This window comes from Crocuta crocuta, unplaced genomic scaffold, assembly GCF_008692635.1.
Source record: "Crocuta crocuta isolate KB4526 unplaced genomic scaffold, BGI_CrCroc_1.0 scaffold152, whole genome shotgun sequence".
In the NCBI taxonomy this organism is placed as follows: Eukaryota; Metazoa; Chordata; class Mammalia; order Carnivora; family Hyaenidae; genus Crocuta; species Crocuta crocuta.
Window position 1 is genome coordinate 5,751,126 of NW_027528798.1, and position 27,817 is coordinate 5,778,942.

The window sequence follows — 27,817 nt, forward strand, 5'->3', positions numbered from 1 at the left end:
TTGATTGCATATGCCACCTTGTTCTTCTTCATGGATACCAACTCAACTGGAAAAGTATAAGAACCTAGGTGCTTTGGGGGCACCTGAGTGGCTCAGTTGGTTAAGCATCTGATCCTGGAATTTACCTCAGGTCATGATCTCACAGTTTATGAGTTCAAGCCCTGTGTCAGGCTCCACACTGACAGTGAGGAACCTGCTTATGATTCTCCTCTGCCGCTCCCATGCTCATATCCTCTCTCTCTCAAAATAACTGAAAACTAAAAAAAAAAAGAAAGAACCTAGATGCTCTGTAGTTATTGAGCCAAAGGCCTTAACATATGTCTGGACATGATTTGACCTCCGACATTATCATTCTTTCCCTTTCTTCTTTATCACTATGAAGCAGTGGATATAGTATCACAAAATAATAATAATGCTATCTGCTTTCATAAAGCAGACACTGAGCTAGGTGCATTACTGGATTATCTCAGTTGATTCTCTCAGGAACACTGAGGGGTAGGTGTTATCCCCATTTTACAGAGGACTAAAGGAAGACCCTCAGAGATTAGCCTGTACTCTACCTGGCTCTACGGGGCGGGGGGGCGGGGGGAGAGCAGGTGGACAGAGGATCCAAAGCTGGCTCCATGCTGACAGCAAAGAGTCCAATGTGGGGCTCAAACTCATGAAACGTGTTATCATTACCTAAGCTGAAGTCATGCTTAAGCAACTGAGCCACCCAGGTACCCCCGGGCCACCGACTTTTTAAAGAAGGAGCAAATAGGGGAGCCGGCTGGCTCAGTTGGTAGACCATGTGACTCTTGATCTCAGGGATGTAAATTCAAGCCCCATATTGGGTGTAGAGTTTACTTAAAAATAAATAAAGTTAAATTAAAATTAAATTAAATTAAAATGAAGGAAAAGATTATTTTATTTATTTTTAAAAAATGTTTATTTCTGAGACAGAGAGACAGAATGTGAGCAGAAGAGGGGCAGAGAGAGAGGGAGACACAGAAACCAAACAGGCTCCAGGCTCTGAGCTATCAGCATAGAGCCTGACGCGGGCCTCGAACCCACGAACTGTGAGATCGTGACCTGAGCCGAAGTCTGGCGCTCAACCAACTGAGCCACCCGGGTGTCCCAATAAAGATTATTTTAAAGCAAATAATTACACCAGTAGTTGATGAAAATATCCATTAAGCAATCACCAGCTTCTTTACCATGGTGAGAATATTTAAAGTAACATTTTAGTTAATCAAGACTTGTACCAAGTTCCATTTCCTGTTCAGCCATCTACTTTTTCTGTAAATAGCAAAGTTCTCATCACTTCTGTGTGGCAAGGGGTTGCCAGAAAAACTGTGATGATTTTTTACACCTGTTATGTATATTCAGAAGCTTGTCTTATTCTGTTAAAGCCCAATATAATTTGCTATCTTTTCATTTCTAAGACCCAGTCAGACCAGAAGCACAACTTCTCAAATGTTCATTCCCACACAGTAACAATCAAATGTTTAGTCATTAATGAAAGCCTGTTTTTCTAAGGATCTCTACCATCTGTCAAATATAAGATTTGTATGTGGATGGTAATTCAGAAATCATACCCTTACACCACGGAGTTAAAGAGGGTTTATAGCCAGATAACCCTGGAGAGTGTCCGGGGCATTTTTCAGAGGCGTATTTGTCCCAGGATCTGAGCCAGCATCTGAGAGAGCAGGGCTAGAAGGTGTCAGGCGAGGAGTGTGCCAGGCTGGAGTCAGAGCCAACCCAAGAGGAGTTGAATGGCAGAAAGGCAAGGCCAGGTCCAGGCAGATGAAGACATTCCCGCCAGGCTGCTGCTGCTGACCTACAGGGAGGTCAATGAGTGCTGTGTTCATTGTTAGTGTAATAGCCCCACTCCCCCTTGTCTCATATATATATATATTTTTTTTATCTCATTTAGTTTCTTAAATGGAGGTATAACTCATATCTATAAAATTCACTCTCTTAAAGTGTGCATTTCAGGGCTTTTAGTATTTTATAAAATTGTTCCAACACCACCACCATCTAATTGCAGGGCATTTTCATTACCCCCCAAAAGAAGGCTTGTAGCCAAGACAGTCATTACCCCGCCATTTCCCGCTTTCCCCAACTCTTGGCCACCACAAATCTACCTATTGTCTCTGGAATTGCCTTTTCTAGACATTTCATACAAAAGGAATCACATAATATGTGGCCTTTTGTGTCTGTCTCCTTTCACTTAGCATAATGCAGTCAAGGTTCATCTTGTATTGTAGCCTACATTAGGATTTCATAACCTTTTATGAATGGATAATATTCTATTATATGAATATACCATGTTTATCTGTTCATCAGTTAATGGACATTTGGGTTATTTCCACAATTTGGCTATTTTAAATAATGTTGATGGAGCGCCTGGGTGGCTCAGTAGGTTGAGCATCCAACTTTGGCTTAGGTCATGATCTCACGGTCCATGAGTTTGAGCCCCGCATTGGGCTCTGTGCTGACAACTCAGAGCCTGGAGCCTGCTTCAGATTCGGTGTCTCCCTCTCTCTGCCCCGTCCCCTGCTCACGCTCTGTCTTTCTCTGTCTCTCAAAAATAAATAAACATTAAAAAAAAAAGTTTTTAAATAAATAAATAATGTTGCTGTGAACATTTGTGTGCACGTTTTTGTGCAAACATATGCTTTCGTTCCCATGGGTGCACGCCTAGGAGTGGAATTGCTGGGTCATGTGGTAACTCTACATTTAACTTATTCAGGAACCAGACTCCTTTCCAGCTGCGTCGTCTCTCATTCACAGCAGCAATGTCTGAGGGTTCCAAATGCTCCACATTCTCGTTAGCACTTGTTATTGTCTATCATTTGCTAGGATTATCGCCACCCTAGTGAGTGTGAAGTGGTGTAGTTTAAATTTGCATTTCCTTGATGGCTAAAGATGTTGAGCATTGTTTCATGAGTTTATTAGCCATTTGGATAACTGCTTTGGAGAAATGTCTATTCAGAATCTTTGCCCATTTTTTTTTTAATTGGGTTACCTGTCTTTTTATTGTTAATATGTTTGTTTTTTAATTGGGATTTTTATATCATTGTTTCATAGTTTTACAAAGCTTAATTCAAAGATCCACAGCCCCAGATCCATAGCCCCATCCTCCTTTTACCCTCCATTCTCTCTTCCCATTAGCAACTGTTTTCAACTTGATTGGCTGTTTCTTTAAGTATTTACTTCCATATTTCTTTTTTTAATGTTTATTTATTTTTGAGAAAGAGAGACAGAGAATGAGTGGGGGAGGGGCAGAGAGCCACCAAGACACAGAATCTGAAGCAGACTTCAAGCTCTGAGCTGTCAGCACAGAGCTCTATGCGGGGCTTGAACTCATAATCCCAGAGATCATGACTTGAGATGAATTTGGATGCTTAACCAACTGAGCCACCCAGGTCCTAACTTCCATATTTCTTTCTTTTCTTTTTTTAATTTTTATTTTTAGAGAGACTGTCTACAAACCAGGCAAGAGGGGCAGAGAGAAAGACAGAGACAGAGAGAGAGACTTTTAAGCAGGCTCCATGCTCAGTGCAGAGCCTGATGCAGGGCTCCATACCACGACCTTGAGATCATGACCTGAGCCAAAATCAAGAGTCAGATGCTCAAAACTAGGGACTACTGGGGGTGCCTGGGTGGCTCAGTCGGTTGGGTGCCCGACTTCGGCTCAGGTCATGATCTCACGGTTCGTGGGTTCGAACCCCGCGTCGGGCTCTGTGCTGACAGCCAGCTCAGAGCCTGGAGCCTGTTTCAGTTTCTGTGTCTCCCTCTCTCTCTGACCCTACCCTGCTCACGCTGTCTGTCTGTCTGTCTGTCTCTCTCTCTCTCTCTCTCAGAAATAAATAAAATATTTAAAAAAATAAAAAATAAATAAATAAAACTAGGGGCAACTGGGTGGCTCAGTCAGTTAGGTGTCCAAATTTGGCTCAAGTTGTGATCTCACTGCTCGTGAGTTTGAGCTCTGCATTAGGCTCTGTGCTATCAGCACAGAGCCTGGAGCCTGCTTCAGATTTTGTATGTTCCTCTCTCTCTGCCCCTCCCTCATTCATGCTCTGTCTCTCTCACTCTCTCGCAAAAATAAATAAGCATTAAAAATTTTTTTAAAAAAATTCAGATGCTCAACCGACTGAACCGCCCAAGTGCCCTTACTTCCATATTTCTAAGTAGCATGCTTACACTGCTATTTCTTGATTTTTCAGCACACTTACTGACTTCCTGCTAGATCTAATATGTGCAAGTGGGACTTACTCACTGATTATGTTCCTAAGGTGGAGAAAACTGGCCTGCAGTGAGAAGCAAAGAAGCAGCATAGTGGCTTAGACTTAGAGTGTTAAGTCTAGAGCTAGAATGTCTAGGATTGAATCCCAGCTTTACTACTTACTGGCCATGAGACCCTGCACAAGTTAGTTGACCTCTGTGCCTCGATTTCCTCATCTATAAAAATGAGGATAATCATAGTACATAGGGTTGTTTTTAAAATTAAATGACCAGAGGGCATCTGGGTAGCTCAGTTGGTTGGGTATCTGACTTCAGCTCAGGTCATGATCTCACTGTTCATGAGTTCAAGCCCTGGTTTGGGCTCTGTGCTGACAGCTTAGAGCCTGAAGCCTACTTTGGATTCTGTGTGTGTCTCTCTCTTTCTCTGCCCCTCCCCAGATTGAGTTCTCTCTCTCTCTCTCTTAAAAATAAACATTTTTAAAAATTTTTTAACTAAATTACCTTAATTATATAAAGCATTTAGAATGTATAGTTTCTGAAAGCTCAATATGTATTAGTTATTATTATTAATATGCCCCAAATATATGCATTCTCCTTCCCCATTTTCCCTATATAGTTATAGTTATATTCCAGTTTTTTCTCTGTCAACATTTAGTGTTTATGTTACCATAACTGTGACTATTATCCACAGCAGAGCCATATTATGCACTATGATTACGTTTCCTTTCTTGTATGAATTTTGGCTTTCTCTGAAGTTAATAAATGTCTCAGGTTTACATTTGTTACTTTTCTGTGAACCTCTTACCAATTTATCCCTCATGCTAAATGTTTATAAATCCCTTAAAAGGTTCAAACATATCAAGTTTCACCTTCTGAGAGACATGTCTCCTCTAACCTTTCATTCACTTGCTCTTGAATGGACTAATTACTTTCTAAGACTACTGTAAGACTTAAGAACATGGCACTTAAAAGTTAGCGATGCTTTGTGTGCATAGGCAATACTTATGGACTGGGGAACTTTATAGGAAGTGATGATATGGCCAAGTCATTTCATCAGGAGACTTTCTTTCACTGGTAGACTTCAAGACTCTTTAAAGTTGTTTTCTTTGGGGCTGGTCAGAGAAGAATTATCTGGTCTCCTACCTAGAGGGTGTGAGCCCAGCTGCCAGGGTTCTAGAAGATGAGTGAAAGAAGGAGGATGGCAGTCTCACCATTTTGTGTGTAGATTTTCACTTAATCTTTCTGTTTTCAACATGGTAGCCTCATCCTTATCGATACTGATGTCTGTCTATCTAGAGTCTCTTTGGTGGGATCCTCTAAAGGGTAAACTCCAAGCTTCTGCTGTGGTTGGGGAAGGGCAGTCACCTGGGTACACAGAATGGAAGACATGAGGCAACCTCCTTAGTACAGACAAACTTCTGACCAGGGCTTCTGTTCACCTCCATTTTAAGAAATGTGACTGACCTATCAACTCCTGAACTTTTTTGAGTTTTTGTTGTGCATTACGCTTGCTTCTGGGTTTAGTGAATCAATTTATTATCCAACCGAGACACTTCTGAGAGAGAAAGGAGACAATTATATAAGTGTAACAGCTGTACAAATTAACCTGGGAAAATCAGAATTATGACCCTAGAATTCATCCAACTGCTTTCTAGCATCAAAACTTTTGTTGCTATTGACTTATTAGTGCTTTTTGTTCTGATAGCTTAATGCCATTTTTTTTTCTCCTTTGGCTGTCCTTTCAGTGGGGTTCCAGGAAAGAACGGTGATGTGTGCGTGTATTCAGTCCACCAGCTTTCAGATGGCAGCTTCCATTCTCTCCTCTTCTAGATGGAGAAAGTAGATATGTGACTATAGTCAGAACTCTTTTGGTTTTAGGCAACAGAAACCTAGTTCGTTTCTTTTTTTTTTTTTTTTTACCTAGTTCATTTCTTTAAGCAACAGAAAGTAGCTTAAGCAGAGAGCTTTTTAGCCTGCAAGATCCAAAGAAGGGCTAAATAGTCATGTTGTGGGAAAATATGGGTTGGAGCTGGCTATCAGTGACTCCCAGAATCAGGAATTCAAACGCTCCATATCTTGTCTCTGTGTCTTCTATATTTCATCTTTGTTCTTTTAAACCAGCGTCCAGCTTTCCTCCTGTGACAGCAATATGACCACTGACAGTGATCCAGCTCTTACATCTAACACTCAGAGATTCCCTACCTGGTCCCAAATGCAAAAATTCCAGGGAGGAAACTTAATGTTCCAGCTAGGGTCTGATGCCCATCCTCATATCAGCCAACTTAGCTGAGCCAGGGAGGGTATATGGAAATGCTGTTTTGTGTAAAACCACCTTCAGCTTCCATGGGACCCATCTGTGAGAAGAGCTGGGGTCAGTACTTGGGTGTAGCGGGTAGTCCCATAGATTTCCTCAATAGTAACTTGGCCAAATCCTATGACAGTAGTGATGGGTTTGAGAAATAAAGCCAGAAAGATTACAACTCAGTACCTTACTGTGATTGCTAAAATATCAACGTTCAACCTTTTCTAGTGATAACAGATATGACAGTTTGGAAGCCCTGACATTTAACACTGCTCCCTTTCTGCCTCTTCTGCACCATCATTTACATAGATCTACATATGTTAGAACTTGGTTTGTCTTCCTCTTCTGCATCAGACATACTACTTTATTTTCTGTAGGATAGCCTATTCCTTACCCTTCTTATCCTTTTTTTAAAAAATTGTATTTGTATATAATCTCTACACCCAGTGTGGGGCTCAAATTCACAGCCCCAAGGTCAGGAGTTACATGCTCCTCTGACTGAGCCAGTCAGGCACCCCTTTACGCTTCTTATCCTGATCTAAAAAGGCCCAGAAGAAAGTATTGTCATTCAAACTCAGAATTTATATACATACGTACACATATACATATTTCTATATGTATATATAGATTAAAAGTTATTATTTTGAGAGAGAGAGAGAGAATGAGCAAGGGAGGGACAGAGAGAGAAAGAGAGGGAATCCCAAGCAGGCTCCACACCATCAACGCAGAGCCTGACTTGGGGCTTGAACTCACGAACAGCAAGATCATTACCTCAGCTGAAACCAAGAGTCAGATTCCTAAACCTCCGAGCCACCTAGGCACTCCCAAACTCAGAATTTTAGAATGTTAGAGGTAGAAAAGGACTTAGAGACTACTTAATTTTATTTCACAAGAATTTTCCTTGGCTCATGAACTTGCTGAGTTCTTCTTCTAACATGAGGTCTTCATGGTCAAATAAGTTTGGAAAATACTGCATATGACTATATGTTTTCCTCTTGGTGATTAGGTACATGGTTACCTATTAAAGAGTCTGAGGAGGCCTGCAGCAAAGAAAACTAACAATTTCCTCCAACTCATTTACCAAGGAACCTTTTTTTCATTATAAGTATGCCAAGTAATAATGCTCCATGGAACATACTTTGGGAAATAATCCAACTGTCTTATTTTATGAATGAGGAAATAAAGTTTATGAAAAGACAGTGGTTACAAATTTCCAAAGCAAATGACAGGAAGAACTAGCACTCATTTCCAGTTGTTTCTGGTTGCTTACGTTGGCCAAATGCTAATAAAAAGATAACATCTCTCCCTCTTCCTGTTACTTAATTCACTCATTCACCTGGAACAAGGTTCATCTTATTCACCAGGGTATCTTAGGTGACATCATAAAGGGAACATAAGTTAAAGCACCAGATTTGGGATATCTACTGTCAGCTCCCTTTCTTTTTATCAGACCCAAAACACTTTTACTATACTAAATTATTATACCAAATATTTTTGTATTTCCCCTTTATTCTCCTGAAATGAAATTTGTAGCCTCTTAACCTACATGCATATTTTAATTTTTTTTAATGTTTATTCATTTTTGAGAGACAGAAACACACAGTGTGAGTTGGGGAGGGGCAGAGAGAGGGAGGCACAGAATCCAAAGCAGGCTCCAGGCTCTGAGATGTCAGCACAGAGACCGCCACGGGGCTCGAACCCACGAACCGTGAGATCATGACCTGAGCCGAAGCCGATGCTTAACCGACTGAGCCACCCAGGCACCCCAAAACATAGCATATATTTTAAATATAAATGTCTAGGCCGACTCTAGGTATAACGAACTATTATTTGGTTGCTCTTATATGTAGAGTCATCATGAATGTAACACAAATGCAAAATCACACAGATATCATAGGAGCAACTCAAAAGTACATTGTAGCGCTTGATTTTCCAAAAGAGTAAACTAATCTCTATAACATTCTAAACAAATGAAAATATTATCTTCTCTTAGTTTATATGGTAGTTGCAGTCCTGAAACTTCATTAAAATACTTTGAGCATTTGCCATCTGATAGCACTTATATCTAAGTGCTTTACATTAATTCATTCACTTAATCTTCATTATCCATTGAGGTATGATTAGTATCCCCATTTTACACATGAGGAAACTAACAGAGAAGATAAGTAACTTCTGCAACAACTAGCACGTGGCAGAGCAGTAGCAGGTAAGCCCAGGCAGCACGGGCAGGACTGAAGGTCCAGTGAGTGTCGTCTGAAGGACTCAGAGACCCAGTCACTTGGGCATGTTCTGCACAAATCATGGCCAACAGAGGGCTGCTTCAGATCCTGGAAACCTGATACCCAAAAGGAAAACAGGCCAGACTACCTCCTGACAGCTTATTTCCTGTCTGCCCTGGAGAAGGATGGAACAGTGAGAGGACAGTGTTCGGGGCTGGCCTTGGACCCAGGTGCCCTGACCTCCCAGGACCTGCCAGAGTGAACGCCTCACAGAGCAGAGACAGGAAGCAGCCCTGGCTTCCTTTTATTCCACCACATGTTCCACGATCCCTTGCCAAAAGGTCAGGCCAACCATGGACTACGCCATCCACCAACTTCCCCTAAGGGACCCAGAACTGAAAAAAGCAGGGAGCAGACCAAACACCTTCAGGGCTGCCAGGCTGGGGAGTAGGAGTCTGGGACTTTCCTTCCGCCCTGCAGCCTGATTGGAATCGTTTCTTCCTCTGATAACCAGATGGGCCTCTGGGTTGGAAAACCCACTTCTCTTTGCTTCATCCTCTGAAGGGGAGGAGTTGTGACCATACCCTCCTTGGGGTGATGTAAAATGACAGTTAGGATCGATGCTCTCTAGTCTGTTCCAGCTCATTGCTCACTGCTCCATGGTTTGTTTGCTTTTAGCAGATCTGCTCTGAATAAATTGCATGTTCTCTGAGGCTTAGTATTTAATAATAGTAGAACATTTATTAAGGGCTTATTGTATGGCAGGCAAAGCACCAGCTTCTTCACATTCATGATCTCCTGGAATCCTCCCAACAACCCTTGTGAGATAACTATGCTTAGTAACTCTATTTACAGATAAGAGAATTGAGGTCCAGAATACTTACATTTAGATGCGCGGGTCACACGGCCAGTAAGAGGGACAACTGAGTGCACACCCAGGCTGCCTTATTGCCAGCTTGGCTGTTGTGACGGAACTAGTCAGAACTGGCCTGAGATGACACTTGAGGAAGAGGTAGGCTGTTACAGGCGTGTTGGGACAACCTTGCATTCCTAGGACTTCGGCTTCCTTAACCACTCCACTTCCTTCCGCTCCGTAGTTCGGAGTTCGCTGGGGTTGATGGGTGTTCGTGCAGTCGGCACGGTGAGGGAACTGCAGCTAGAAAGTGCTTTCTGAAATGCAGATCTGCTGAAGTCCAGTCCCCAGCTGACATTTCTACCCTGGTCCCTGAGATAAAGACCAGGCTTCTTCACATGACACAGAAGGCCCTTTATATTCTGGACCCCCTGACTTCTCTGTCTCCTCCGTACTTCTCCTCAAATGCCCTGACAGCCTCATCCACAGACTGCTGCTTGCAGACATCTTGGTCTCTACTCTTTCTTTTTAAACATTTATTTAGTTATTTTGAGAGCCAAAGTGCATGGGCAGGGGAAGGGCAGAGAGAGGGAAAGAGAGAATCCCAATGAGGCTTCTGTGCTGTCAGCACGGAGCCTGACCTGAGCCAAAATCAAGAGTCAGATGCCTCACTGACTGAGCCACCCAGGTGCCCCAGTCCCTACTATTTCCTATGCCGCAAACGCCTTCTTTTCCCCTCACCTGTCCATCTGATTAGCTTTTATTCATCCTTTAGGACTCAACTTACATTTTACACTCTGTGAAAAGCCTTTCCTGACTTCCCAAGTAAAATCAATCCTCGCTTCTCCAGGCTCCAGAGTACTTTATGTATCAGCTCTGGACTAGAGTAGTGTGATGATTTCATCATGTCTGATGCCAACAGGGAACTGCGAGCCCCTGAACACACCAGCCACTTTTTTCTTTCATTGTGGTAAAAGATACAGAAGACAAAATCTACCATCTTAACCATTTAAATTTTTTATTTTTTTTATTTTTAGAAAGAGAGCATTAGTAGGGGAGAGGGGCAGAGGGGGAAAGAGAGAGAATCTTAAGCAGGTTCCACCTCCCTCAGCCCCTGGCAGTCACCATTCCCTCTGTGTGAATTTGACTACTCATTCCATTCACTTTTATATTCCCCAAATCTCGCACATTGCTTTGCACAAAATAAGCGCTTAATGAATATTTGTTGAGAGAGCGCACAAAGTCTTTTCTCTAAGAGGCATGGAACACATCTCTTAAATTTCTTTGTACCTGCCTTTATGATAAATAGATTTCCTAGATCTTCAACTGGAAATTCTGGGATTTCCAAGCTCTTCCAGTATTCAGGTTTCCCAAGAGCAGAAGTCGTCCAAACAAGTTCTCATTAGGAGGGAATTTTACCCTCCTTTACTTAGAAACTCCTGAAGTTTTCATTGCATTTGGGCTGTAGACATACTGTCCCCAAATCAGCTGGGCGATGGAGAACTGAGGCAGTGACAGCATGCATATGGATGTTCTGCCAGAACCTTCTGCATTTTGCAACTTGGCTTCTTGACACACACACATACACCATTGATACACTCTGTGTGTGCTATGTATATAGCAGTATATATGTATGGGCATATATGCAGATATATATATATATATATATATATCTTTTCAAAGTTCTAACGCATGTATTCCCCTTAATCCCTCCCATCTGGGCAGAGGTTTCTGCCGTAATTCCAGCTAACCTAGCAACAGAGGCTGCTGCGTTTGTATTATCCTTTCATTTTCTTAAAGAACGTGTGTTGGTACCCTGTAACTCTCTGTCTTCAGAATCGCACTTCACATACACATATTTAAGAAGAAATTTTTTAAATGTTTTGGGGGGAAAATGCAGTGCCAATTTGTGGATCAAAAATGATTTTGAGGGGTGCCTGGCTGGCTCAGTTGGTGAAACATGTGACTCTTGATTTCGGGATTGTGGGTTTGAGCCCCACATTGGGTCTAGAGATTACTTAAAAATAAAATCTTNCAGCACAGAGCCTGATGCAGGGCTCAATCTCTTGACTCTGGTATTATGACCTGAGCCAAAATCAAGAGTCAAATGCTTAATCGACTAAGCCACCCAGGTGCTCCTAAAAATAAGATCTTAAAAATGATTTTGACCCTGTCCCCTTTGGAAAATAAAAACCTGATTGTTGATACTTAAGAAAATTCCAAGAAGTGTAATAGGTTATGTCCAAATCACGTCACCCTTATTAAACATGCACTTAGGTTTTTCCCAGGAGAGTTGTTACTTTCGAAACCATGGTGTAACTAACTCCTACTCTCCCACCCAGTGTTTTTTCCTAACCTCCCACACTACTGCATCCTGGCTGCTTATTAGAGTCACCTGGAGAGCATAAAAATTATAAAAATAAATTAAAACATTTTGTGAAAAGTCCTGGATCCTAACCACTATGAATCTGGTTCTTAGGTGTGAGGTGGGGGCCCAGCCATTTTAAACCTTCTCCAGGGAGTTGTAATCTGCAGCAGGGAATCCCTATGCTAGAATGATAGCGTTGCACAGAGGCAGCCTCTGGGCTTTGTAGCCGTATTTTGGAGTGTGTAGCAGGGGTTCTTCTTTCTGGTCTAGTCCACACCATGTACATATTAGCACATGACACAAACCCCACCAGGACCTCTGATGTGTCAGTGCCTGGTTTTCTCTGGCCTTTGCTTCCCGAGGCACCTTGCACAGTGTCTAGAATTCCATTGACTAGATGTCCTCAAGAGAGTGTCTTGTCCTTCCCCTATGTGCGATTCCAGCTAGACCTGAAGCTGTGCGACCCGAGTTTGCCTGGTGATGCAGGGTGCCCCAAAGGAAACCTTATGGTCAGCCAGTGGCCCAGTTATTTATTGCTCTGCCTCCTCCCTGCCCAGGCTCCATCCAAATAAACAACTTTGATGGGACAAGGAAAAAGGTCAAATCTTCTCCATTGCTTCCTCTTACGTATTGGATTTCCTAGTAATTGCACATATTTAAAAGCAAGGTTTGGGGGTGCCTGGGTGGCTCAGTCGGTTAAGCGTCCGACTTCGGCTCAGGTCATTATCTCACCACTCATGGGTTCGAGCCCCGCATTGGGCTCTGTGCTGACAGCTCAGAGCCTGGAGCCTGCTTCAGATTCTGTGTCTCCCTCTCTCTCTGACCCTCCCCTGCTCACACTGTCTCTCTCTCGGAAATAAATTTTTAAAAAAACATTAAACATTTTTTTAAAAATAAAAGCAAGGTTTTCAGAGTTAGCCCTAACAGATGCAGGTTTGAACTCTGGCTGTATCCCGGAGCAAGTCACTGAAACCACTCTACATTCCCTTTCCCTCATTTTAAACTGGACCTAACAACACCTGTCTCATAGGATTAAATGAGATACTGTGTGCAAAGGGCTTAGCACAGTGACTGAAGCGTCAAAAACACTCAGTAAATGGTAGTAGTGAGCCTTTTGCAGGCACTAATCCCGCGTGGGAGGCGTTAGGCACAGGCAGGGAGCAGGACTGGGCTCCCTCAGTGGGGGGTTTGCACGGGAGAGCCTCCTCTGACGGCCAAGTGGAGCCCTTTCCCCACGCAAGGTCACGGTCACAGAGTAGAGTTTGAAAGCTGGGATCATAAACACCTTTTAAGGACAAAGCTCCCCATCTCCTCTCCCACAGCAGCAGCCTGCTGCCTTTGCACATACTCCGGCCATTTTTCCTGCCTTCTTTGTTCTATTTCCGTGCCTGTGGGGGTGAAGGAAGGCTGCCGCCTTCCTCAGGTTGCTATTTAAAGACATTCCAAAAGATGCTGTGGCGATTGCTTGCGGCCCTGCCACCGAGAGAGCCGGCTGCAGCCCGGTGGGCGCGGTCCGCTGGCCCCTCGAAGCCCGGGCAGTGCGCCTCAGCCTCAGCTGCCGGCAGTGGGCAGGTGTTGTGGGTGAGTCCCATCGCCCACTCTTTGTTTAGGACTCCTGAACTGTCACCCCTGCCAGGGGCTAACCGTAGTGTCTGTCTTGGTCTTTGTCCCTAAACTGCCAACCTGCCTACATCCCTGAAGCATTTTCAGCACTCGACCAGTTAAAAATTTCCCCTTTATTCTTCAGTGAAAATCATGCATGATACTCCCCTCATCCCCTCCCTACCCTTTCTCCAATTTGCACTCAAGATACCCTCCGCATTTAACAGCCAGACACGAACCAAGAAGGGCAAAAATGCCATTTATCTCTAGAGCTAGCAGAGAAAAATACTTTGGAAATAAAAGGGTTTTGAAAGGCTCAGTAACCTCCAGTTAATAATAATAATGCTTCCCTGAACTTCAGCATGTTTGAGATTCTCTGTCAGGCATGGATAGAAAGCTCTTAGGCATTAGTAATCCTGTCTTTCTTTGCCGACCTTCCCATCCCATCGCTTTTCAGTGAGGTGTCTCAAAAGCCCAGTCTTTCTATTTGAATCAGCCTTAATTTCTTTTTCATACACCCATCAAAGTAAGGGCTTGGGTTTTATCAGGAAAGCATTTATTCTTCTCCAGGCCAGAGCTCCCTGAATGATGTCCAAATTGTCTACCTCCATTCTGCTTCCCCAGTTTATTTGTTTCCTGCCCATTATCTTAGCTACTCGCTTCCAAGACCTCAGAGCCTGGCTCCTGTCTGATTGCCCAGCAGAGTTGTTTCTGGTGCCCGCAGCCCTGTGAACTGGCAGTTGTCAGGGACCCTTTGTCCCCCGACCCGCTCTGGCCCTGATTCTGCACTCAGACTGCGTTAAGTCCCTTTCCCCCTTCTTCCACCTGTTCTAATGCCCCTCTATTTATTCGCCTTCCTAACACTTTTTTTTTTTTGGCCTCTGCTCGCTCCCTTTCAGTTTCAGAGCGGTGCCTTTCCCCTCATTTTCTTAGCCCTGTGGTGGTACATCCAATTATTTCAATATCAGAGTAATAATAGCAACAATACTTTGAATTATGTACTACTTGGCTTATCATAGCAGAGTACTGTCACATGCATGATCTCTTTTGATCCCACAATCAACTTGTAAGGTAGACAGTGTGCTGTATGCTTCCCGCTTCGGCAGAGGGAAATAATAGCCACTTCGAGAGGAGAATAGTGTAGTCATCAATAAAGAACACTGGCTCCAAGTCAGGCTGCCAGGGTTGGAATCCTGGCTCTGCCTGTTACCAGCCGTGTGGCCGTGGGCACATTGGAGATAATAACAGTACCTCTCTCATTGTGTTGTTTTGAGGATTAAGTGAGTTACTAGAGATGAGATGCTTAGAACCATACCTGACACATAAAGGTATTATGTAAGGATTAGCTGTTGTTATTGTTCATTCGTTTGTTCGTCAAAAATTTTCTACACACCAAGGGCGCCTGGTGGCTCAGTCGGTTAAGCATCTGAGTCTTGGTTTTGGCTCAGGTTATGATCTCATGGTTCGAGATTGCGAGCCCCAAGCACAGAGCCCTGCTTGGGATTCTTTCTCTCCTTCTCTCTCTGCCCCACCCCCAAAATAAGTAAATAAACATCAAAAAAACTACTACACACCAGAGCTGTTACATGCCAGGCTCTGTCCTAAGCCTCAGTGATAGAAGAATAACAAGGACACAGAGTACAGTATTAGTGGGGGAGACTGACAACCCCTCACTTACTTAACACCCACCATACGCAAGTCTTTGTGCTTGGATCTTGATAGACATTAACTCTCATTCTTACCACCTTAAAAAGAGGCAGTATTATCCCTATTTACAAATGAGATCACTGGGGTTCCTAGAGCTGAAGTTTGCTCAGGATTCCCTAAGCTAGTGATTAGGAGCATCAAAATTCACCCCCACCTGATTCACCTGCCTCTGGACCATGAGGTTCAGCTCTGTGCGTTTGTCTCCCCCACCCAGTGGTGAGCTCCTGAAGGGCAGGCACAGGTCCTCATTACCCAGAATGCTTAGCAGAGCCTCCTACACACGGTTTGGAAAAAGGTGGCTCAGTTGTGGTCTGTTGATGATCCTTGACTCTATGTACTTGGCCCCATCTGTCCACTCTCACTGCCCTCAGCCACCAAGTCATAGACTTGTCTTTTTTATTTTTCTTTTTTAAATGTTTTTTATTTATTTCGAGAGAGAGAGAGAGAGAGAGACAGCGTGAGCAGGGGAGGGTCAGAGAGAGAGGGAGACACAGACTGTGAAAGGCTCCAGGCTCTGAGCTGGCAGTCAGCACAGAGCCCGACGCGGGGCTCGAACCCACGAACCGCGAGATCATGACTTAAGCGAAAGTCGGACGCTTAACCGACTAAGCCACCCAGGCACCCCCATAGACTTGTCTTAACATGGAGGCACAGTCATCAAAATGAGGGCCCTTAGCATTTGCCTATGGCTTCCTGACAGATTCATCCTATACCAAATGCTTATTCCAACATGCTGTAAACAGAACTAGTCAGATTCTGGGGTCTCCTCCTCTTCTGGGCCTCAATCTGGAGAATCTGTTTGCCTGCCAGGCCAGTTTCTACCTGCTAATCCAGTCTCCACACACACACATACACGCACACACACACACTGCCCCATTCTCCTGTCTGCCCCCGCCTTTTATTTCAATGTCTAAACTTCTCTGTTTCTGTCTTTGTGCCCAATATTTATTTCTCAGCCACAATGGTAGGTTGATGGGATTGTATGGGATTTAGTTTTCTTTCTATCTTCTTTGCCTCATCTGTTGGTTCTATGGGAAGATTGAATTTCTAAGTACAATTAGTGTATGCTTGCATTTAACTTTTTTAGCCTTTTATATTAAAAAAAATTTTTTTAACATTTACTTATTTTTGAGTGAGAGAGCTGTCAGCACAGAGCCTGACGCGGGGTTGAACTCACAGACTACAAGATCATGACCTGAGCCAAAGCCTGACACTTAACTGAGCCACCCAGGCGCCCCTATCCTTTTATATTTAGCAACCCATTTTCCCTTAAATATTAAGAAATTATAGGTGGAAAATCCTCTGTTTGATAACATCTTTCTAGAGTTTTTATTTCTGTAAATGTCTTACTTGTGCTCATTTGTGTTGTGTCCTATCCCACATAATAACAGAAGAATACCAGTTTCATCCACCTAAATTCCATTTGTAAAATCACCTTGAGACTTAAAATATTAAAATAACTTGGGGTGCCTGGGTGGCTCAGTTGGTTAAGCACCTGACTTCAGTTCAGGACATGATCTAATGGTTCATGAGTTTGAGCCCCACATCGGGCTCTACGCTGATGGTGTGGAGCCTACTTGGGATTCTCAGTCTCCCTCTCTCTCTGCCCCTCCCCATCTTGCACTCTCCCTCTCTCTCTCAAAAATTAATAAACATTAAAATTTTTTTAATATTAAAAAATATAAATAAATAAATTTTTAATACTAAAATAATTTGTGAAAAATGTAAATGAGTCTAATTACTAAATGTCTTTGCTAATAGAGCTTCTATTAGGTAGTTTTTCACTTAGAGACTTGTTTTCTTCCTCTGTTCCAGATACTCTGGGTTGTGGTTCTATTGCTTTTATGATCATGTGGTATATTGCTTTTATAATCAAATAAATATATATATTTAGGAATTAAAAAGAAGAAAGATACTTGCCATTTATTTCTTCTTTTGATCTTAACTCAAAGATACAATGACCACTTCAAGGATGTTCAGGGTCAAGGTCATTGAAAGAGTCAAACACTGTTTTCCTGGTTTTCCAATGAAAATGCACCTGTTTGCCCAAAGCAGTCTTTTGCTCACACCATTTCCATATTAGTATTCCCTGCCTCATCTGGTCTTTTCTTTCTCTTTAATGTTTTTTATTTATTTCTCAGAGAGAGAAGGAGAGAGACAGCATGAGCAGGGGAGGGTCAGAGAGAAAGGGAGATATAGAATCCAAAACAGGCTTCAGGCTCTGAGCTAGCTGTCAGCACAGAGCCCGACGTGGGACTCGAACCCACAAACTGCGAGATCATGACCTGAGCTAAAGTCGGTCACTTAACCGACTGAGCCACCCAGGCGCCCCTCATCTGGTCTTTTTCTAAGCCATTTCTAACCTTAAAGACTACCCTTGTCCCTGAAGCATCAGCTCTGTGTGCTTTAAGGAACTGAGAGGAAGGGGGAGGAGAGGGGAGAAGAGAAGGTGTGTGTGTGTGTGTGTGTGTGTGTGTGTGTTGTAGACGCCACTTTTAGGCAACAGGCTTGAGCAATGGAAACCTGAGAAAGGTAAAAGGGCCCACAGTGACCACTGGGCTGAATGCAGACAGGCTCATTATGTGATCCACCTGTCTGCATATGGTCAGGAAATATGGCCTACTTACAACCAGGCACAGGTACCAAAAAGAGGAAAATTCCATATGTTCCCATACCTTCTCTCCTCCCCTCCTTCACTGCACCCCCACCACTGCCTTCTGACTGACTGTCTCTCCTTTGCTGTCCTGCCCCTTGTCCCTTGCAGTGTATTCTATAAACCTTTATCTCCTTTGTTCTGCCTCTGTTGAACTCTCTCACCGCCCACATTCTGATCAGGCCTCACCACATGTATGTGTGTGTGTTGCATGCAAGCTCAAAATTCTCTTAATAAAGCACCTGAACCCCATCCCTCTCCAAAGAGTTTTCAGACTAAGAACCTAGGTAAGATATCCCTGTTTAAGATAATCCCTGGCCAAGAGCTTCTCAGATGGTGAAACTGTTTATTTCAACCATCAGCTACAAAAAGCTAAGCTAGGTCTCCTTTGGATGAGATGCACCCACCCCCACTCACACCTTTACACACACACACACACACACACCCACCTTTCCCTGGAGTCCTTGGGCCTTGATGCTTGGGGTTGAGGGGAAGAGCAGGTGTGTTGAACTCTTAATGAAAGGTTTCCTCCATGGGATTGCCTATATCCTGCCCACCACAGTGGCTCCTGGGAGTAACTTTACCTTTGAACTCTCCTTGTATTCAGCCCCTGATCCGTGGGATTTGGTGACAATCCCTGGCTGGCAGGAAGCTTTGATCCTTGGGGAGTCCAGAGGAAGTCCTGTGATGTGTGGGATCCCCAGCGACACAGGGAATGGAAGGAAGCCTTGCCAGGGTGGGCTGCTAAAATAGACCCATTAATTAAGAAGAGCCTTTGCCTAACACTCAGTTACCCAAAAAAGGAGATCCGGCAACTGATAACAAGGAACTCAGCACCCCTCAAGTATGAAGTGGTGTTTGCACAAGTATTATTGTTATTTTAGGGACACAGCAGTGCCAAGGGGAAAATTCCTACCCACACCAGGAAAGAGCAGAGTACCTTAGCAGAACAGAATGCCTCAGAAGCTCCCTTTTTAACAAGTAAAAGCTAACTTTATTTTGAATGTTAGGAGGCTCTAGCAAAAATTCTCAAAGATATTTCTGAGTAGGTGAAAGATTCCTCCAGAAGAAGAAACAAGAGGACCTTGTGATAAACACTCACTGGGAGCTCTAGAATTTCTGTGTAAGAGACACTTTGGGCTTAATGCCATTGTAAAAGAGGGTCAGGAGACTTTTTTAAAACTGTATTTGCGGGCCACCTGGGTGGCTCAGTCGGTTAAGCATCCGACTCTTGATTTCGGCTCAGGTCATAATCTCGTGGTTCATGAGTTCAAGCTCCGAGTCAGACTCCACACTGACAGCCTGATAGCCTGGAGTCTGCTTGGGATCCTCTCTCTCTTTCTCTCCCACTCCCCCCACCCCCCTGTTCGTGCTCTCTAAATAAATAAATAAATAAACAAACGAACGAACTTTAAAAAATAAATTAAATAAGCCCCACATAGCAAGCAGGCAGGCTGGGTTTGCTTAGAATCTGCATCAAATTGAGGTGGCCTGAGGCTGAGGGGACTTGATAAAGCTTCCCCTTTGGCTACGAATAGAAGTCTAGAAGTCTGAGTGAAGCCCCTAGCCCCTGCTGGGGAAACCGTCTCCCTGCACCCACCTCCACAGGCAGAAATCACTTCCTTTGCTTCCGCAGAAGCGCGGAGCTTATCTCTTGGAGAGGAGATCTGTCTGGTGTGCGTGTGTCTACCTCCCCACTAGGCTGTGGCTGCCACAGGGTAGGGTTCGTGCATTATTCATCCGTTTATCACCAGCACGCTGCCTGGGCACGAAGTAGGCCCTTCATGATGATTATTGAATGAGTGAGTAATCATGAGGGAGTAGTTCTGGGGAGTCATCCTCTTTCGGGAATCATCTCTCCTTTTCACGCTGCCAGCCTCGAGGAAAGAAAGAGAGGTTACCAAAGGGCAGTGGGAAGGGCGCCCCAGGCAGCACTAGACATGCCCGCGCCAGAAGACCCACTCCTTTTATGTCTCAGCAGCTCCCTAAGAAAACCCAGGAAACAGCTGCACGAGACACAGGGTGGCATGTCTGCGAGGTAGGCCCAAGGTCCTCAGGCACCTGATGCAGTGACCCAGGGCCAGAGCCCTGGGAGCTGTCTGCAGGGCCCGCTGTGCGACATGTGGCGCCAAGCTCAAAATGAGAATGTGGGGTCCCTGGTTCAAAAAAATAAGGAAAACATGCCCTTAATGGTATATAGATATAAAGTCGTTTCCTTTCTTTCACAATCTTTCTCTCCTTCGACTTGTCATGTGTTTATTATTTGCTGTTAATGCTGTTCTAGGTAGAGAAACATTTTACATGTGAGCTTACTAGCACAGATCTTGCAGTTCCTCTTTATATTGTGCAATGTCGATTTTAAATGCAAGTAGAAGACCATTTACCTCATATGTAGAATCACCAGATTGACACGAATTGTGTTCTGAGGTTTGTGCGCACATGTGTGTTTCTGTCTTCGCAGAACAGCAGAACCCTTGCACAAAACTAACTCACCTGCTTTTGTTTCACTTTTGATATGTGCGTATCCTGCCAGCACTCGTTACCTTCAGTCTGCTGATGAGTAAGAAAGGACTGAAAGGAACAAGAACTGTGTACTGTCATCGTTTTCGGAGCAAATGGTTGGATAAAACAGAAGAGCAACATGAAGGATGTAGTAGGGTATCTTACTCATCCATGTGTCTTAGAAAGCCATTGCCTTCTTTCTGTGTTTGAAGCAAGTTCTGGTTCACAGGGGAAGTGCAGCCTCTCTGGGCTATTATTGCCTCCATTTGCTCAGTCACCAACATGACAAGCATGCTGCCCTTTTACTGCCTTCAAGTCTTGCTGAACTCCCACACATTGTGGGTCCATCAGATTTCTGTGCCCAGCGGCATGGCCGACGCTGTGGACAGAATGCCCTGGCAAAGAATGGTGGACACACATATTGGGTGTATCTCATCTGCTCACACTGAGGCTCCTTTGTCCCATTGTACTTCACTTTCAAAACACAAAGTCAAAGATAAAATTAAGAATTTTAAGGGGCGCCTGGGTGGCTTAGTCGGTTAAGCGTCCGACTTTCGCTTGGTCATGATCTCGCGGTTCGTGGGTTCGAGCCCCGCGTCAGCCTCGCCAGCTCAGAGCCTGGAGCCTGTTTCAGTCTGTGACTCCCTCTCTCTCTGACCCTCCCCTGCTCACGCTGTCTCTCTCTCTCTCTCTCCTAGAAATAAATAAAACATTTAAAAAAAAATTAAGAATTTTAAGACAATAGGGGCACCTGGGTGGCTCAGTCGGGTGAGTGTCCGACTCTTGATTTCAACTCAGGTCATGATCCTAGGATTGTAGGATTGAGACCTGTGTCAGGCTCTACACTGAGCATGGAGCCTGCTTAAGATACTCTGTCTCTCTCTCTCTCTCTCTCTCTCTTCCCCCCTCTCCCCCTCTACTCTCTCTCTGCATTTTATACTATATTCTTACAATAAAGCAAGTTAGAGAAAAGAAAATGTTATTAAGCAATAATAAGGAGGAGTAAATACATTGACAGTACTGTATTTATCCAAAAAAATTACACATAAGTGGACTCACACAGTTTAGACCTTTATTTTTCAAGAGTCATCTGTACTTGTTAACTCACTGAATTAAACATTTCCTGTCATTTCTTTTCACCATCTCCAGTTTACTTCCTGTTTCTAAAATGTGACCTCTCTTTCCTATAACCTCTCATTGTACTCTTTCTGTGCTCTTTAGGACACTTACTGTGTTCTTTATTTATGTGTGTAACTTATCTTCCCTACTAGACTGTAAGCCTTTATTTTTTTTTTATTTTTTTAATGTTTATTTTTGAAACAGAGAGAGACAGAGAGTGAGTGGAGGAGGGGCAGACAGAGAGGGAGACACAGAATCTGAAGCACGCTCCAGACTCTGAGCTGTCAGCACAGAGCCCACTGCAGGGCTGGAATTCATGAACCATGAGATTGTGACCTGAGCTGAAGTCGGACGCTTAACCAACTAAGCCACCCAGGCGCCCCTAGACTGTAAGCCTTTAAAGTTGGATTCTAGGGGTGCCTGGCTAGAATCTGGCTCAGTTGGTTGAGCGTCCGACTTCAGGTCAGGACTTCAGATCAGGAGCTCAGGTCATGATCTCACTACTTGTGGATTTGAGCCCTGCATCCAGCCCTGTGCTGACAGCTCAGAGGCTGGAGCCTGTCTTCGGATTCTGTGTCTCCCTCTCTCTCTGCCCCTCCCCTGCTCACACTATCTCGGTCTCTCTCAAAATTAAATAAAACATTAAAAAAATTTTTTTAAATAAAGTCAGATTCTATATCTCTTTTATCTATTAAATGGCATCATGGAAAACCTTTGCCTAGTGGTTAATTCAGTTAAGTAAAAAGCTTATTTATTCTTTAGTAGGTAATGTATTCATAAAGTATAATACTAAAAAGGTATAAAAGAGTGTATAATTCCCCCATGTTCCTCTCCATTTACTCCAGTTTTTAACAGAGTTTTTGCAGAGGTGGTCCATGTTTATAGCATATAGGTTATTATAAATATTTATTACATGATTTCTATGAAAAACAACAAATGTGGAAAAATGGCTGAATGTCTATATGCTATTTCTTTCTTTTTTTTTTTTTTTTTGATCTTCCTCCTTTTTGGAAATTATACATTGGCATAGACTTCAGTGTACAGCCAGTGCTTGAAGTTCCAAAACACTGAGAGGGAGGGGTGCCTGGCTGGCTTAATCAGTAGAGCATGTGCCCCTTGATCTCAGGGTCGTGGGTTCTAAGCATGAGTTGGGCATGGAGCCTACTTTATCAATCAATCAATCCTTAAAAAACAAAAGTAATGAAAGAAAAAAATTTTCTAAGTTTATTTTGCAACAGACTGAGCACAGGTCAGAGGGGCAGAGAGAGAGGAAGAGAGAGAGAATCCCAAGCAGGCTCTGCACAGTCAGTGCACAGACCCTGATGCAGGCTCAAACTCACAAAACCGTGAGATCATGACCTGAGCTAAAGTCAAGAGTCAGTTGCTTAGCTGACTGAGCCACTCGAGTGGCCCATGAGAGAAAAAATTTTAAAGCCTGTTTGAACCACTTATTGTCAGAGATGCTTGCATATAGTGAAATAAACCCAACTTGGTACTACATGTTAGGTGGCATTACTAATAAATAGAAACAATATAGCATAGCACAGTGCTTAAGATTATAGGCCAACTTCTAAGCAAAATACAAACTCCAAAAACCATAAAGGAAAAAACTGACAAATTTACCTACATCAAAAACACAAACTTCTCCACTGAAAAAAAAAATTCACAAAGAAAAAAATGTGAACTATGACAAAGAGTATTTGCAACTTATATGGTAAATAATGGACTTTTTTTCATATACAAAAAGCTCTTGCAAATCAATAAGGTAAAGTTCAATTACACACATACCAGAAAAAAATATAGTTTATGTATCTGTTAGAAAGATGCAGGGGAGCCTGGGTGGCTCAGTCGGTTAAGCGTCCAACTTTGGCTCAGGTGACGATCTCCTGTTCCGTGGGTTCCAGCCCCATGCCAGGGTCTGTGCTGACAGCTCAGAGCCTAGACCCTGCTTCGGACTCTGTCTCCCTCTCTCTCTCTCTGTTCCTCCTCCGCTCATGCTCTGTCTTGCTGTCACTCAAAAAGGAAGGAAGGAAGGAAGGAAGGAAGGAAGGAAGGAAGGAAGGAAGGAAGGAAGGAAGGGAAGAAAGAAAAGAAATGGAAAGGGAAAATATATATGCTTGTAAACATCTAGCACATGTCTCAGAATTAAGCATGATATTTCTCTGAGAAAGGAAACTAAGAGTCTGGAGTAGAAGAGAAACTAATTCTTTAATACGTAATTTTTGTGCTGTATTACCTTTTTTTCTTAATGTTTATTTATATTTTGAGAGAGAGAGGAGAGAGCGAGAGAGAGAGGAGAGAGAGAGAGAGAGAGAGAGAGAGAACACAAATAGGGGAGGGGCAGAGAGAAAGGGAGACACAGAATCCGAAGCAGGCTCCAGGCTCTGAGCTATCAGCACAGAGCCTGATGCCAGGCTCAAACCTACAGACTGAGAGATCATGACCTGTGCCAAAGTCAGATGCTTAACTGACTGAGCCTTACCTTTTCAATAAAAATAAATAAGAACACAGACACTGGGTGTTTAGAATCTGGCTCTACCATTTTTTAAGCTGAGTAATCTTGGGAGGTTCCTTACCCCTCTAATCTTCTATGTTCTCATCTGTAAAACAAGGCTAACAACTTTCCTTTATATGACCAGCATAAAAATTAGATAATATACGAAAAATACCTAGTACAGTACCTAATACAAAAATAGTAGCTTTTGAGGCACCGAGCCCAGACCAGAAGTAATTTCGCAAGTAGCTGCAGACAAGTCATGTGACCCCCTGTGACCTAGTGTCTTTAGTCCCTAGTTTGACCAGTTGAACCCTAAGGCCTCTTACTCTGAGTTTCCCTGTTCTTTTGAAATCTGTTTGTTTTTCTTTTTCTTTTTGAGAGAGAGAGAGAGTGTGTGTGTGTGTGTATGAAGGGGGGAGAGGGGCAGAGGGAAAGAGAGAGAGAATCTCAAGCAGGCTCCACACTCAGCATGGAGCCCAACATGGGGCTTGATGCCACCACCCTGGGATCATGACCTGAGCTGAAATCAAGAGTGGGACACTGAACTGATGGAGCCACCCAGGCACCCCTGAAACCTGTTTCTTTCTAGAAGCTCTGACTGCAGAGCCAGGAGGATTTGGGAGGAAATTAGGAGCTCCTGGGAGTAGTGCTTTGGCACCCTCCCAATTCCACGTCAGAGCTCAAGATGAGAACGTGGGACGTGAGGACCGGGTGTGGCTCTGTCTACAGAGGCCTCTCTTGTCTCCTGTTACAGCGTTGCAATGGAAAACCAAATTGTGACTTGAGGAAGGACATGGAGATGGGACTGTTGTGGAAAAAAATATTTTATGTTTTTAATGTTTATTTTTGAGAGAGAGAGAGAGAGTGAGAGAGCACCAAGAGGGGGAGGGGCAGAGCGAGAGGGAGACACAGAATCTGAAGCAGGCTCCAGGCTCTGAGCTGTCAGCACAGAGCCCGATGCGAGGCTCTAACCCACGAACCACGAGATCATGACTTGAGCCAAAGTCAGATGCTTAACCACCTGAGCCACCAGCTGCCCCTGTGGTGGAAAAGTTTTAAAGTAGTGGCAAGGAAAGGCATGCTTGTTGAAAAGAGAGCCTTCTGGGTTTCATAAGATAGATAACTGCAGATGGTGTCAGCAGAGCGCTTTGCGGGAGCTGGAGAGGAAGATGCTAGTAACTGTGTTCTAGTAGTAACCAGGTCTGGGCACTAGTCCCTGTCTGTGGCTGTAAGGTTTCTGCTGTGCTTTGGGACTGAAGGAAGGGGTCTGGGACCTATACTGTGGCCTGGAGATATAGGGGAGTGGCAGCCCTCAAGGCTAGTATACTGAGCTGTCAGAGTCATGAGAAACCCCAGAGGAAGACTCTCGCAGTACAGCTGCTCCTCCTTCCATCTGAGAAGGCCATGCACAAGCTTCTGAAGGGAGCCTGCGAGTTTTCTCACAGAACTTCTCAGACAGGAGAAGGCACATAGGTTGTCCTGAGCAATTTTGGCACAGCAGACAGATAGTCATGACACACTCTCTCTCTCACAGGTGCTGAGGGATGTCCTTAAGGATCTCTACCACCTGCTGAAACACGTGGTGCGTGTGGAGCCCGATGATGTGGCCAAGCTCCATGCCCAGCTGGCCCTTGAAGAGCTGGATGAGATAATGAGAAACTTCCTCTTCCCACCACAGAAGCTGGAGAAAAAGATTGTGGTCCTGCCGTAGACCTGGCTCAAGGGACATCAAGGAGGTAGAGGACCAAGCAGCCAGAGCAGTGCCCACTCCTTCCAGCAGGTGGCCCCGCTGCCTCTTTGGTGCTGGCAATATGGCTGACCCTGGCTGGCTCTCTGTCTCTGGTCATTTGTGCCCTTAGGCTGACCTTCCTAAAGCATTTCTTTAGCCATCCTGTGTCCAGCCTGAAGCATGTGTCATTCAAAGACAAGAGATTACAAATCTCATTTATCTGCACATTTTTTACTTCCCTGCCTCGTTTAGAGAAGGAAGTCTACTAGATGAAAGTATATTTTTAACACAACTGGTAGAATTTGATTAATTGACCATTCTCTTACTGTGACTTGAACAGAAGAGGTTGACCACCCTCCTGTGTGGCACATGTGTCACATACCTTGACATTCTTTCGTGGCGAGATTGTTCTTCCTTGTGATAGTGAGGAGCAGCCCGAGCTACTCATCCTTGGCGGCTCAAGAGGTTTATCAGAGTAGAGACATGCAGTTGGAGGTAGGGAGAGGAAGGAAACTTACCAAAACATGCAAAATGGAATAAAATTATTTTGGCTGGAAAGAATAACAGGTCTGAATCTGGTCTTCTGCCATTGAGATGAAGAGCTGTGGCATTGAGGAAGATTTGATCTCTAGAAAAGAGTCAAGCTTGCTGAATGTTCCAGAGATAAAGAGTAAGCCCTGTATTTGTCTCCCCGGACCATTCTGTTAGCTCTCCCTGCTACTATTTGCCTAAAATGGCCCTGATTATAGGAGAAGAGAGCCATGAACATCTCAGATGAGAGAGTTTATATATTGCATTTGGTCATCTGCTTCTTTAGGAAGGAGTGCTTAGACCATGGGCTAAGCGTGTAGCATATTGGTGACCTGATGCAAGGTTCCTCAAAATCACATCAGATGTAGCACTGTGGGCTCCTCTTTATTTATATATTTGGGCCACTGAATTTTGATTGTAGCTAAAAGAGAAGAGAAAAAGGGGAGATTGGCTGAATGCTTCGGACGAGCCCTCCCCATTGTCAACACCTCAACAAGGCTGACCCGGAGCTCCTTGACCAGCCCTCACCTCTGCGGGGCTAGGTGCGGATTCTGTCTCCAATCTCTGCGGTAGCCAGGCGTGAGACAACCAAAACACCGCTTCCCAAAACTCGTAGGTGACTGAAGGAGCCCTGTATTGGCGTGCCCATTTGCCAGGTAACAGGATATTTCTCTTCAGCAGGATTACAGATGTGGTTCTTAGCTTAGAACCTTTGTGGTAGGCATTCCTTTCCAGAGGCCATATTCTAGATAGACGAGTTAGGTTAGTAGGCAAAGAATTAGAACAAAGGCAATTAGATGCTTTTAGGAAATATTTCCATTCAGCTAGTATAGCTAGATTTGTTTACCTTCTCTGAATTAGGGTGTCTAGAAAGTCAGGATTGGAGTTTCAAATCAGAGAAAAATCTCCTTTGAACCAGCTGGATATATACTAAAAATTCTTGTTTCTTGGACTTCCTTTAACTAGACTCCATACAGCCTACTTCATATGATTAGATTGGATATGTTGGATGATTGAATTCACTTACAACTTCATTTGCATTAAATGCATTCCAGTTCTGAAGATATAGCCTAATTGATCACCTTGATTAGACTGAACTCTAGTCTCCAAACCTAATCTCCTAAGGAGCACCTCACCAAGCATTCCAGTTCCTGTATCTCCATTTATAAATTGCCTCTTAATTTGAATTAATTGGCAAGTGGCTAAAAGTATCTGTTCTTTATTGATTTTGATGGATTCCATTTCAGAGAGTGACTTTATCTGAACTTGTTACCAAATTCAAGGGAAAGACACTGTAATATAACCCTCCTAAAGATAACCATATAGTAAACGTTTCCAAATGTATGTATATAATTATTTTATATACATAATATATAATATGATTATATAATATTAATATTATATACTAATATATATTTTATATAATATATAAAGTGGAATAATATAAAATATATAATAGTATATAATAATAATATTATATAATAAATATAGTCTCCATCTATCTT

At 43.5% G+C, this 27,817-nt stretch overlaps 1 protein-coding gene and 1 long non-coding RNA gene across 2 annotated transcripts in view; one reads left to right on the forward strand and one right to left on the reverse strand.

Moving 5' to 3' along the window:
• The window catches only part of TANGO6 (transport and golgi organization 6 homolog), a 189,208-nt gene extending 161,727 nt beyond the window's left edge, over positions 1-27,481 (forward strand). Inside the window, exon 18 of the mRNA XM_077755658.1 lies at positions 25,587-27,481. Coding sequence (XP_077611784.1) covers positions 25,587-25,763 — 177 coding nt within the window. The 3' untranslated portion in view covers positions 25,764-27,481. The remainder of the gene's footprint in view (positions 1-25,586) is intronic.
• LOC144224580 (uncharacterized) lies at positions 1,590-9,768 on the reverse strand. Its single transcript, XR_013333078.1, has 2 exons — positions 9,636-9,768; positions 1,590-1,819 (listed from the first exon to the last, which is right to left on the reverse strand). It is a non-coding gene; the product is annotated as an uncharacterized LOC144224580 (long non-coding RNA).
• Positions 27,482-27,817: the final 336 nt, after the last annotated feature.